This window comes from Acyrthosiphon pisum, chromosome A2, assembly GCF_005508785.2.
Source record: "Acyrthosiphon pisum isolate AL4f chromosome A2, pea_aphid_22Mar2018_4r6ur, whole genome shotgun sequence".
NCBI classification, from domain to species: domain Eukaryota; kingdom Metazoa; phylum Arthropoda; class Insecta; order Hemiptera; family Aphididae; genus Acyrthosiphon; species Acyrthosiphon pisum.
Window position 1 is genome coordinate 89,356,427 of NC_042495.1, and position 13,921 is coordinate 89,370,347.

The 13,921-nt window shown below is 28.2% G+C and overlaps 1 protein-coding gene and 1 pseudogene across 3 annotated transcripts; one reads left to right on the forward strand and one right to left on the reverse strand.

The window, feature by feature from the left end:
* The first annotated feature begins 350 nt into the window (after nucleotides 1–350).
* On the forward strand, nucleotides 351–5,356 carry LOC100167805 (RNA-binding protein squid-like). Of its 3 annotated transcripts, XM_029488942.1 has the most exons (9): nucleotides 419–758; nucleotides 1,167–1,207; nucleotides 1,281–1,408; nucleotides 2,371–2,649; nucleotides 2,710–2,821; nucleotides 2,919–2,972; nucleotides 3,450–3,539; nucleotides 3,595–3,660; nucleotides 4,691–5,356. In XM_029488942.1, the coding sequence occupies exons 1-9, from the start codon at nucleotides 613–615 to the stop codon at nucleotides 4,726–4,728; spliced, it is 954 nt and encodes a 317-aa protein (XP_029344802.1). In that variant the 5' UTR covers nucleotides 419–612; the 3' UTR covers nucleotides 4,729–5,356.
* Nucleotides 5,357–10,439: 5,083 nt separating this feature from the next.
* Nucleotides 10,440–13,666, reverse strand: LOC100164448 (annotated as a pseudogene).
* Between the last annotated feature and the right edge of the window lie 255 nt (nucleotides 13,667–13,921).

Below are 13,921 nucleotides of genomic sequence, written 5' to 3' on the forward strand. Positions count from 1 at the left end.
AGCAGCTGTAGCTAAGGTAGTATACATGACTAAATAGATATCTATCTAGAATCTATTTAGTCATAGTGGTATGTACAGCTCAAGTATCAGACCAATATTGTTACCAGTTGTAACCATAGTTACCACGCCCATATACGACATAGTAGCGAATGTGCCTTTGTTATATAATATTTATGTCTGGTAAATACACAATGAAATACCACCATTTTTTAATTATTAACTTCAGGCATGACTAGTAATAGTTTGTATTCACTTGAGACGGCAACGGATTGCCGCCAAATATATTTAACAAAGAGGTTGCAACTTGGTTTACCTCGGTAGCGACGTGTTGCTGACTACCCGGTATCGTGGTTCGCCGGTGTGCGCCGCTACTGCTGCGGATATTCCAGCGGCCATTTTTTTTGTTTACGAGACGCTATCTCGACCCATGTCTGTAGCGTCTTCTCAGTTCTCATCCTTCAACTCCGTTCTCGTTCCTATTTTTAGACGCGTACATTTTTACTTAAATAATTGTTTTGTATTGTTATATAGTGTCGTTTAAACGTTTAGCAAATATTTAGGCGTGTTAGTATTAATATTTTTTTGTAAGCGGACGTATCGCACTCATCAGGAATGGCCGACAACCAGCAACAAAACGGGTCGCAACAGTTTGAAAACGCCGCGGACGCACAGCAGCAACAGCACCTGAACGGCACCGCCGAAAATTCCACAACAAACAATGATTCCGGACAATTTGAATGCGTCCGGGACGACGACAGGTAAGACGAAACCGCCGTTCGAATCTGCCCGTCGAATCAGAATGAAACGTTCGGCGTGTGCGGGCCGCCGCCAACGCGGAAACGTCGGGTAGGCTGTTCTCTCGATACTGTTTCCCGGGAAATACTGCTACTGTTCTTTCCCATCGTTTGCCACGGTCGTTTGTTTTAAAATTGATTTTCACTTTGCCTCCGTTATTCCCCGGGAGTTTTGGTGACTACCAATATTAGGTTAGGATTCGAAGTGCGCTTCCGAGTCTGGACGTTTTTCCGTGGTCCCATCGGTTTTCGTTGCGTTACGACATTACTTGAACCATTTGCGTCTTTATAGCCCCGACGATGTTTCCTATCGCGGTCGTTGTTTCGTATACCGAACGTTTCGAAAATTTATATTATTATTTTGTGTTGCAGAAAAATATTTGTTGGAGGACTCAAAGGAGAAACTACTGAAAGTAAGTTTGTGGCAAACACTTGTTGGTAGTCCTCAAAAATCGTAATCAATTACTTGTTTTTCGATTGTTTTAGAAGATTTAAGTGAACACTTTGGTCAGTTTGGTGAAATCGAAAATATTAATGTCAAAGTAGATGCTGCCACTGGTCGGGCGAGAGGGTTCGCTTTCATTGTATACAAGACAATGGAAGGCCTAGACAATGTTAGTACACCATTTCATTTTCTTAGTTAACTAATTTTTATATTTTAACAATCATTTTGGGACAACTGTTTGTAGTGTACTTGGGTAATAAATTAGTTTATGTCATTTATTTAAGGGGCTTTGTAGGCAATTTTATATTCAGTATATATTTATGTGAAAAGTAATTTTATTGTTAATGTGTAAATAGTATTCACTTACATGCATAAGTTGGCATAATATTCATCTATTGTTTTGTGCGTGATCAAAATATACTACAAAATTCACACACTTTTCATACTGTATACATATTATATAGATTTAGTAATGATACAATGTCTTAGAAATTCAAATAAGGTTTTATTTTCTAGAATTTTTATAAAAAAATATTTACTCCTATAATCCACAGAAATTAATAACAAGAAAAATATTTTTTTATTGTAAGGCATAGGATATGATTAAAATCTTGTTAAATTTTATTTATTGATAATTTTTATCAAAAAATTGAAGTATGTATAGTTTTTTCAACTTACAATTATATTTTTATATTGTTCAATTATTGATTTGATAGCTAAATTAATTCAACTTCCTTAAATACAAGGTCTTTGTGCAACTTTAAATACAATCATACATTAACAATTGCTTGTTATCAAACTGTATGACTGGTCAAGTAATCAATAAACTTCTCCAATATTAATTACCTATGAATCAATAATAGACAAATTATGAATATTTAAAATGTATTTTATATACAATTTTACTATAGCATAGAATTTTACTATATTTACTACCTATATATTATTATATTTAAAGTTTATACCCCTAATACTCTTAATGTAATTAAATAGTTATTTAAGTAATATTCTAAATAAATTTCTGGTAAAATAGTTATGACAAAAAATATTAACTTCTTGTTATTCTATTAATATGTATATTATTCAAATTTTGTGTGTATTGAAAATTATTATTTTTTTATTTTAAATAAGGCTTTGGCGTGTACTAATCATGTAATCAATGACAAGAAAATTGACCCCAAAAAAGCTAAAGCACGACATGTTAAATTATTTGTTGGAGGATTGTCTCCTGATTTAACTGATGATGACATTAAAGATTATTTCAAACGTTATGCACCGCTGGTGAACGCTGAGATGCCATATGATAAAGTTAAAAACCAACGAAAAGGTTTTTGCTTTGTTACATTTGATTGCATGCAGGCAGTAACGGAAATATTAAAAACGCCAAAACATGTGATTAATGGGAAACAAGTAATTAATTAATATATATAATTACTCCAGACTATTTTATTCCTTATAAATATTTATTAGGTCGATGTAAAAAAAGCTGCATTAAAAGTAGAGCCTTATGGAATGATGCCTGGTGCTTCAGGACCTATGAGGGGAATGCGAGGGAATGTTAGGGGTCGAGGAGGTAGAGGAGGTAATTATACATTATTATTTATTATTCCTCATTACTATTAATATTGTATATATAATAATAATTTGTTGTTATATATAACATCTAATATTTTTAACAGGTTTTCTACCTCAGTCTGGATACGCCCCCGGTGCTCCTGGTTACGGCTATGGAGGTAAATGCATTTTCTGTCAACAGTATACAGTAGAAATCAGTTATAACGGCACTATTTAATGAGTCGCAACTGATCAAATGTTCCAATAAATTTTCTTATAATGTTTTTGTATTGTTAAAATGTGCAGTAACGTGTGAAACTAACACAGTCTATTTTTTCATAGTATCTTTAAAAAAACAAGAAATTACTAAAATTATGTTATCGGGGGCGATCCACTAGGTCAGAGCATGGAAAAAGCAATTTACTTAAAAAATATACAATTTTTTCAATTAATATAGTTTGTGTATATAATATTATATATGCATATATACTTAGGAATTTAACAAAGTAAATTGTATACTACATGCTTTTGTGACCCACCGGTTATAAAGACTTTTTTCTCTGTCCATAGAAAGTCACTATAACCACTTTCTACTGTAAATACATATTATAAACACTAGCCATATATATAAATTTATTTTATGTTAATTATTTTAGGATATGATTATTATAATCAATACACAGGATACAGTCCTGACTACAGTTATAGTTATGGTTATCCAAGTTATGGTGCTGGTGCTGGAGCAGGTTAGTATTATTATTTTTATTATTCTATTAAGTATTTAATAATAATTTATTTTAGATTACCAGTATGGAGGCTATGAACCACCTGCACCACGTGGTGTCCATGGAAATCGTGGAGGAAAAGGTAAACCCTAAATATTGATTGCATTCCAAAATAATTGAACATAGTGTAAAATAAAAGTATTATATTTCCTTTTTGAATTAATAATTTTATTTTGACATTTTGTTTTGTTATTTTTATTATTAGTAATTTTTATTTTACAATTATCCACTCCCTGTATTTATTTAATTCAATATACAATTTATTTTATTATTTATTTAATAAGAGTTATTTATTTAATAAGAGTTATTAACTGAATAATTTAGCTATTTTATTATTAAGGTTATAAATACATATTAATGTTTACAGGGAGTGGGGAATAACTTATGATGACTTTAAAAGAAACAAATTAAAATTAAGCAAAATATGCTACATTTTTTCAACATAGCAAATTACATTTTGATTGTAGATTATAACAATAATATCAAGTTATCGTATGAATATAATATACATCTGCCCTAACATGAACTACAAAAACATAATATTAATCTGGGATGGTAATTTGCTATGTTGTATGTTTATGTTTAACACAGAATAACCATTATTCTGTTGACACAGTTGCTCTTAAATTTGTGCTAAACATTTTTAGGCAAATTTATGCAGCGACTAATAATTGATTTAATTTAGGCATATCAACACACTTACATTTATTAATGACAATAAATTATTTGTTTCTTACACTTATTTGAAATAACAGTTATTATTTACTTTAATGGTCTCAATGTTGATTCCCAATTATTAAGATAAAAATAAAAACCCAACTATTAATTGCAGCGTATTAGAAATACTGTGTTTATTAAGTTATAATTTGTATTTTAAAATACTAAATGTTTTTGCTAATTAAGTTAAATTTGAGAATGAGTAAAATCTAAAGTTATTTCAGTATTTGTCTTATATAAATATATTTATGGACTATAGAATTATGAATGAGAAGATATGTTTCAGTTGAATTGTTTTACCTAAAAAATTGTAGTATCGTATGTTGGAAGATTTTCATGTGTTTGAGATATTGTTTGTATTTGATAATAAGAATATGGTTGTTGGATTTCACTAGATTTTCCTCAAAGGAAACCTGTCAAGACGTCAGCTTAAACACCTATCGCTGAGCCATTTACACAGTCATCGTATGCCATACTGTTTTGCGTGAGCAGTATTGTTGATTTCGTTTTGCTTATGTACAATAATATATAAATAAAAAGTTAAATAAAAAAAAAAAAATTATAAAAATTGGATCCTTTGGCTAAAGTGTATAAATACTTGGGCTTAACGTCTATCAGGGTCTAACATATAATGATATGTGTATGTATTGTATGTACATAATAGAATGCCTACAACTTGATGTATATCTCAATTTTTTTTTTTTGTGTAATTTTTTTTATTTATTTATATTTTGTACTTTTTTTTTTTAATACAAAATAAGTCCATAGACATATATTTTCAATAGGGTGTGCACATGTTTTTCCTTCCTTAAACTTTTTTTGGACAGTTTATATTTATTACTGTGCATTTGAAGAAGGTTGAATTAACACTAGATTATAATAATGTTTAAATTTTTGGCAGGATTATTACACTACTAATATATTTAAAAAAAAAAAAATAATAATAATAATAAATAAAAACATAAATTGTGTAATTTTTAAATTTAATTATATCATGGATTTAACTTATGAAAGTTTTGCGATCATTAGACTTTACAATAAACAAACCTTATACGCTAAAATATTATTATGTATTTATTGTTTCACAAGCAGTCCTATTTCCATATTTTCTTTTTCAATTTCAATGTTTCCTGCATTTTCTTGCATTAGTAAATTATGAATAAATCCAATATTTTCATAACATCAAGAAAGGTTTTTATTATTACTTTGTGAAATTGAATTTATTAACGAGAAAAAAATAGATAAAACTGCATCGATTAGATATTATTGGGACAACTTGGTTGTTTTGACTGCAGTCGTCAATATGTATGTTTTAAATCTTAAAACTCTTCTTCCTCGTAACAATGTGTAATTGTTTGTAACTTTTACAATCAAAGAGTTATAAATAAAATGATGTGTTCTAATCTGTCGTGGAGAAGAGTTTAAGTACTTGTATTAAATTTAAAATAATAGTCAGAATGCTGGAAGGAATATGATATAATATACAGGTTATTTAAGAGGACTTGTTATTTTAACCTACGTAAAATATTCCAGATACACGCTTGATTATAGTGTATAGTGTATGCAAACCTGAAAATTGCAATACCTAGTCGTAATATATAATATGTAGAACGTCGCGAAAAGAAACCTAAATTATGATTTGTTAAAATATTGGCAAAAAAACTACAATCTATGAAAACCGACATAAGAAATATAGTATTTTACTCATTCTTAAGCCATGGACTTCTATCAATTGATAGTTTATATATCCATGATTCCTATAAAGAAGCACCCAAATAATTATTATTATTGCCGATTATATCTTACGAAAAAAAGAAGAAAAAAATTTTATACCTTGAAGAGTACGGTTTGTTATTACTTATTAATGTATTTATTCAAGCGTGGTCACGTAATTTTTTCTTAGGTTCAAGTGAAGATTAGATCACGAATTGCAGGGTACACGCAGTGCTTTTAATGAATAATTAAGTATTCACTTCTCACTTTAGTTTTTAGTGCCAAGAGATTATTTTTGATTTTTAAACATTTGGTACCTACTGATGATCTATATTATTTCTGTTAAATTCTTATTTAGAATTTTCTGTGGTTTGTATAATTTAAAATGTTTCTTTGCACGAACATTTTAATTTATTAATAAATGTATACAAATAATCTAATTTTGCCATACCTAATAATTGAATATGTAATAAACATACAAATTATTTTGTAGATCTCTTCACTTATACAAATAGGCCTACCCTTACAATAAAAAAAAATTTATAAACATTCTTGTTATAGCAAAATTCAAATAGGTACGTAACTTTAGATCCGGAAAGTCTAGTAACAACACGCACATATTTGAATCCATTGCTTAATAATGCTCAATTCCCACGATATTTGTTATTTGTATTACCATTTAAATATTTTAAAAGACTGAAGAATTCTACGCTAGACGGGATGACAATAATTGTTGTTGATGTTAAACTTATAAGATTCAATATTCATACTTCGTGGCTACGGTACCTACGTACATACAGACTCAGCAACCAAATGTGATTATTTAAATTTTAAATAACTTTTCTCGCTCAATTATTCTTCTATGCCAAACTATTCAAGTTAACAACCTTGTGCGCAGGGCGTGGCATTACTACACGGCTGGTGTACAGATGGTTGACTGACTCGGTGGGGATGACAAACTGGTGTTGACTGCCCGCTGAGTACGGCTTTTGTCAGTGCAATATTTATTTTCACAGACCCACGTAAACATGATATCATATTATTAAACAAGCATGGAAAATGGTTTTTTTTATGATTACAGTAATATTACAGTAAAATCTGACGCCGCTAAAATATTGGTGGATAGTATTTTGAGAGTTTGCATATCGGTTTTATATTGTATTTTGTATGTGATTAAAAATAAACATAAAAATGATGGGTAATTGGATGTTGCTTTGCTGTACATGCATTAACCAGTAGGTTATAATAAGTGAGTCACTGTTTAATTTGAATTCAATGATATAATATCATTGTATACGAAAAACGATTCTGCGCGATGACGGAAGAAGATTAGTTATTACTTAGGTATAATTTATACGGTAGCCGGTAAGTTGAATTAGAATTATAAAATCACAAACAAATAACTAGACTCGTTACTCTTGGTTATTTAATATGTGATTTCGTCGTTTGAACGTAAAATGACTAATAAAACGTTAACTAAGTAAATAACTAATAAAACGTAAAATAACTATAAAAAAAACCGTGCTTTTAAATTTTTGGTTACAGAATAACCAACTTACGTGGCACCTTATAAGTTTTCATTCCTTAGCTATAAAAATTGAACATTTTATAAATTTTAAACTACAAAATCATTTAAATTTTATAAATTTATATTATATTTTCATTTTCGTTACACCATAACATTTTGAAAATATTTTGACTCTTTTTGAGCTGTTTACGGACATTCTCAGTTTTCAATTTTTTTAGTTTTTTTTTTCTATAATTATCAATAAAATGTTGTTTTTTGGGTAAAAAAGCGTGAAAATTTAATGCAAGGCTCCTGATATATTGCTGCAATAGCAGTTGAAAAATATTAAAAATACATGGGCACAATTTTTCTTTATAAGCATATTTTGAAGTTCAAATTTTGACAAAATGTATCAAATTTAAAATTGATTAATTATTTTGTACTTTGTAGTAAAAAATTTATAAAATGTTCAACTTTTATATCTAAAGATTGAAAATGTATAACAATATTACACGTAAATAGTTGATTCTGTTATAAAAAAATCTAAACAATACATAAGTACAGTTTATTTTTATAGTAATTTTAAGTTCAAATTTGGACGAAATTACATATTCAAAAACCTAGAATAACTATTTTAGTTATTTTGTTATGATTGTATAATATTGTTAGTGGGTACTTGAAACTTCTAAAGATATTATTATATATCTATGATGATAGTATCACGGTTTATTGTTGATGTATAACGCGTTATAAGCACCTAATTGGATATTGTGATATGATTAATTTGGAATTTATTATAGGTCAATTTTTTTTTAATACCATAGATATAAGTATATAATATGTTTTATACCTAGACTGACATACCGTCTCCGCTCAGAATCGTTTTTCTTATACAGTGATATTATATCATTTAAATATTATTATTCAAATTTAATACTATCCATTATACAGTGACCCACTTGTAACCTTACTGTACAGCAGAGCGACATCCACTTACCCACCTTTTTATTTTTGTGTCTGTCATCACCTTTTAGGACAGTAAAAATGCTTAGATTTTCTTCAACAGTATCTTTTATGATAGGAAAGTGAATCTAGTTGGTACTTTGGGGGGGGGGGGGGGGGTCAAAATTTCCCATGTAGTTTTCAAAAGCACCGTGAAAAACAAAAGAAAAATTAAGGAAAAACAAGAATTTTTACGCAAAATCTGTTTTCAAGAAAATTGATTTTGGTTTTTGGGGCTACTCTTAAACAAATGACCGTAGGTACATGTAATTTTGACTGAATACTTATATTAGCATTTTGTATACACCATGACATTGACTTATTTTGAGCTCTTTACGGAAATTTTCAGTTTCCATTTTTTTTAGTTTTTGTTTCTATAAATATCAATAAAATTTTATTCGTTGGTTAAAAAATCTTGAAAATTTTATAGAAGGCTCCTAGTATATTGTTTCAAAGGCAGATGAAAAAAATTAAAAATCCAGTCACAAATTTTTTTTTTAAGCATCTTAAGTTCAAATATTGACAAAGTACGTAAAAAAGCGTGAACATTTAATGCAAGGCTCCTGATATATTTTTACAACAGCAGTTGAAAAACATTTAAAATACATATGCACAATTTTTTTTTTATAAGCGTTTAAAGTTCGAATTTCAACAAAATATATCAAATTTAAAATTTAATAATTATTTTTAGTTAAAAATGTATAAAATGTTCAAATTTTATAGCTAAGGATTAAAAATTTCAAACAAGATCCCACGTAAATAGGTTATATATAAATTACTTTATTCACAATAATATCATCAAATATACTTAGTAATATCATAGGCTGACTGACCGTTTTCGCTCAGAACCGTTTTTCTAATACAATGATATTATATCATTGAATTCAAATTTAACACCATCCATTACAGTGATCCACTTATTGTGACCGACTGTACAGCAGAGCGACATCCACCTACCCACCTTTTATTTAAATAACTATATCAGATTTATATTTTTATATTCAGTATTAAAAAAAAAAAAAATGTTATGCTATTGGTGTAACACAAACGACTTTAAATGACTTAAAAAAATATACATTTTGCATTTCATCAGATTTCCAACTAGTGAAATTAACAATTTTTTAGATTTGTCTAAGAAGATAGGTATGGCAGATAGCGTAGCTACAGTTTGTGCTACTGGTTGTGGAGCATTCAAATTTAAAGACATTTTTAAAAATGTAAGACTTAAATTTATTATATTATTCTAATAGAATTAGAGAATATCTGGAACGAAGTTAGTAAATAAAAATCACATTCAAATTGCATTAAGTATACTTAAAAATGTATTTACTCTTGCAACTTCAGTACGGGAGGTGGTACGTTTTTGGGACAATATACTCGTATGACAGAATTTAATACATTTGATGAGGCAATTAAATTGGCTGCAAATGGCGATAATTTAAAAGTTGATAAATCGGTTCATGATATCTATGGAGGTAGTTACGATAAAATTGGGCTGTCTGAAGAAGAAGTTGCTATCAGGTACCTAGTACAAATAATTATTGTGTATTTTTTTAGTTAACTAATTATTTTTCTGTTATAGTTTCGCTTATATAACCTCTAAGATGAAATGAGCCCAAGCGTCTGGAAAAGATGTGGCTAGATCGGCCTTAGTTGGTGTTACAAAAAATATTGCATCGATTGTAAGACCGTATGCAAAATATGAAAGAATTGATAGAGTAATAATTTCTAATTTATTTTGACAAGGATTGGCAATGAAGTTAAAATTATAATTTTCTTTAAAGTATGTTCTGTTGGTAATTTTCTGCGTGGAAACCCAATAGAAAAGAAAATATCATCAGATGCTATGATGGATTATGGGTTAAATGCTAAAGCTATATTTCTAAACCATGATGTAAAACATTCAATCTTTAAAATTGTTGCTAGTTTATTTCTTCATACACCATATTTTGTTATCTACTCTTTAAATCTCTCGTCAAATGACAACAAACATCCAATTGCACCAAAGTAACCCTGAAAATGATTAATTAAATAATAATAGTTGCATTTAGAATATAAAATACAAACACATAATATACATAATTCACTGCTAATAATCAATCATGCAAATTACTTAAATTCATAATTTGTATACATTTATTTTAATTTATTTTATTGGTTTTGTACAGCTAATTCATAATGTGAAATGAGTAGCTTATCAAATGTGTATTATAAGATGGCTCATAAATGTAAAAATAAAGATAATATGGAAAAAAAACTATTTATCAATACAATTATAATAAATCATTGTGTAATGGCCTTGTTTATTGCATAGTTAGATTATAGAATATTTACATTTAAAATGTGATTGACATTATACATATTAATATGCATGTAATAAACTATGGTGCGTTGCATTATAACTGCGACTCGACGCTAACGCACTTCGTGGCGATTTTCACTCAAACCAGGGGTTTTCGAACTAAGATCGAAAAAATGTGTAAAATATTCGTTATCAATTTTAAATTTGCCGCGCAACTTTATGCGCTAGTTTTAGAAACTCTAATGAAAAAATACCACGAGGCGCGTTAGCGTCGAGTCGCAGTTACAATAAAACGCACTATAGCAACAATTTTAAAGATTGAATGTTTTACCTCATGGTTTAAAAATATAGCTTTAGCATTTGACTTGACTGAATTCATCATAGCATCTGATAATATTTTTTTCGCTATTGGGTTTCCACGCAGAAAATTACCAACAAAACATACCTTAAACAAAATTATAATTTTAAGTTTATTGCTAATCCTTTTCAAAATAGATTATAAATTATTACTCTATCAATTCCTTCGTAAAATGCAGTCATTCTTGCGTTTTCTGCAATTTCATTTGTAATATTAACTAAGACCGCTCTAGCCAAATCTTCTCTAGACACTTGAGCAAGTTTGTCCTTAGAGGTAATATGGGCAAAACTATAACAGAAAAATAATTAGTTAACTAAAAAAATACACAATAATTATTTTTACTACCTGCTAGCAACTAGTTTTCCAGGCAGTTCAATTCCACTGTTACTATCTCCATAGACATCTCGAATCGATTTATCAACTTTAAAATTATCACCATTTGCGGCCAATTCAATTGCCTCATCATACGAATTACATCCAGTCAAACAAATACGCATTGTCCCAAAAACGTACCACCTCCCGTACTGAAATTTCAATAGTAAATACATTTTTAAGTATATTAGTACATATTTTTAGTATATAAGATATACACATAATGCAATTTGAATGTGATTTGTCTTTATACTAACCCCGATCCACTTATTCTCTTATAATTATTTGGACCGTAAACTGCCAATATGCTTACACCAGAACCTGTATTTACAACCTACAAACCACAGACAAAAATATAAATATACTCTCACAATAATAAGTAAATAAGTATTATTTTTATTGTTAATAATACGTACAATAAACGGATATTTATTATACTGGAATGTGTACTTTTGTGTTGAACCCGGCTTGTCTTCAGGGCATCGTGACCAAACATAACATTCATTATTGTTTGAAACTATTGTAAATAATAAGCCACGAATCAAGCTTGTCAGCTCATGATGTTGACGCAACTTTAAATTCAATTTCTGTAAAAAAAAATTTATTTATTAGTTATAAAAATATTTTGTTTTTACTGTTTTAAAAAGATTTAAATAATAAATCCATTATTAAAATAACTGTTCATATCTTATTTAGTTGACTTTTATAGGTATTTTTTATTCATAGCTTATACATATGTCATTTGAGTAACCATTTAAGGTTAACATAAGATATTTCAGTTGATGAATTAAATTAAATATAGGTAGGTACTTAATAGTTGATACATATAATCAAATATGTAAAAACAGTTATAGATTATTTTAATTAGGTATGATTTAAATGCAGGATAATGATAATTTAAAATAACATGAGTTACCTATATCTGAATAGCATTATGTAAAATTTACCAGAATAATATGTCAGTGTAATTTTTAAAAGAATTATATTCATAATTATTACCAATAAATGGAATACAATATTACATTGCAAACTAGTTTTTCTGATGTAGGTACTGTATCAACTATAAAATGTATACAATAAAATGATGAAGAGATATTTTGAAAATAATTTTCTACATGAATCTTATTTTAAAATCAAGTTATTATTTAATGAGAGAGGACAATAAAATTATAAAAGACACTAATAGCTGTTTATATATATATATCTATATTATAAAATAATATTATATTATAGTACCTATACATCTAAGTTAATGGTTATTACAAATAACTATTTATAATAATAATGACTATAATTTATACAAATTAAAATAAAGAAAAATTATCCAAGCTTGAAATTTACAAAAATCATTAATAGTGGTCCGATTTATATTTCATTAGTCAACATTTTTAAATGACAAACATTTTTTTTTTTTATTATTTTAAAATTAAACAAATTTAAACTTACCATAATTCAATTTAGTGGGTCTAAAATTACTATTCAATAATTAATTTGAGTATAACACAAAAATTAAAATTGTTTATATCATACAATCGTATGGTAAAAAATAATTTACAGTTGAGTATAGTTAAAGGTTTAATGTAGAGAACATAATAATATAGTTTATACTGAGAGGACATCATATTTACTTTTGATGTCTTATACAAACGTACAACTTATGAAACTTGTTAAACAGTTCAGTTTAAGAAACACAATTCTATTAGAATAATATAATAAATTTAAGTCTTACATTTTTGAAAATGTCTTTAAATTTGAATGCTCCGCCACCAGTAGCACAAACTGTAGCTACGCTATCTGCCATACCTATCTTCTTAGACAGATCCAAGAAATTGTTAATTTCACTAGTTGGAAATCTGATGAAATGCAACATCCCTATCCTATTGCAGATTTGTACATTGTCCATCTGTGAACAAACCAATTGTAAAAACGAGAACTGAAGAAATTAAATAATATGCCTGTAGGTGTGCATCTCTGTGTCCAGATTTTCCATAAGCAGAATTCTTCGTCAAATATTTCGTAATATTTGACAATAGTTTATTTTCAGTCATCGAGTCTCTGGGTTCAAAAAAAACTAATTTTGTTAATGTTCCACCCATGTCCATCCCAAACCATGGCATTGCTAACAAAAAAAAAAACATAAAATCGCAATTATATTAAAACTATAATTTTATTTTTTTGTGATAAATTATTAGGTATACAGGTGTAACAAGAAGACCATACAAATAAAAATCTGATATAGTTATTTAAAAAAAAAGCTGGGTAGGTGGATGTTGCTCTGCTGTACTGTAGGTTACAAATGGAGCACTGTAATGGATGGTGTTAAATCTGAATTCAATGATATAATATCATTGTATTAGAAAAACGATTCTGAG

Bases quoted from the DNA above. Each gene is read 5' to 3' on its own strand.
- LOC100167805 (XM_029488942.1), top strand. From the start codon at position 613: ATGGCCGACAACCAGCAACAAAACGGGTCGCAACAGTTTGAAAACGCC. The intron at 2,650-2,709 runs GTAATTAATTAA...AATATTTATTAG, and splicing joins ATGTGATTAATGGGAAACAA to GTCGATGTAAAAAAAGCTGC. The intron at 2,822-2,918 runs GTAATTATACAT...TATTTTTAACAG, and splicing joins GGGTCGAGGAGGTAGAGGAG to GTTTTCTACCTCAGTCTGGA.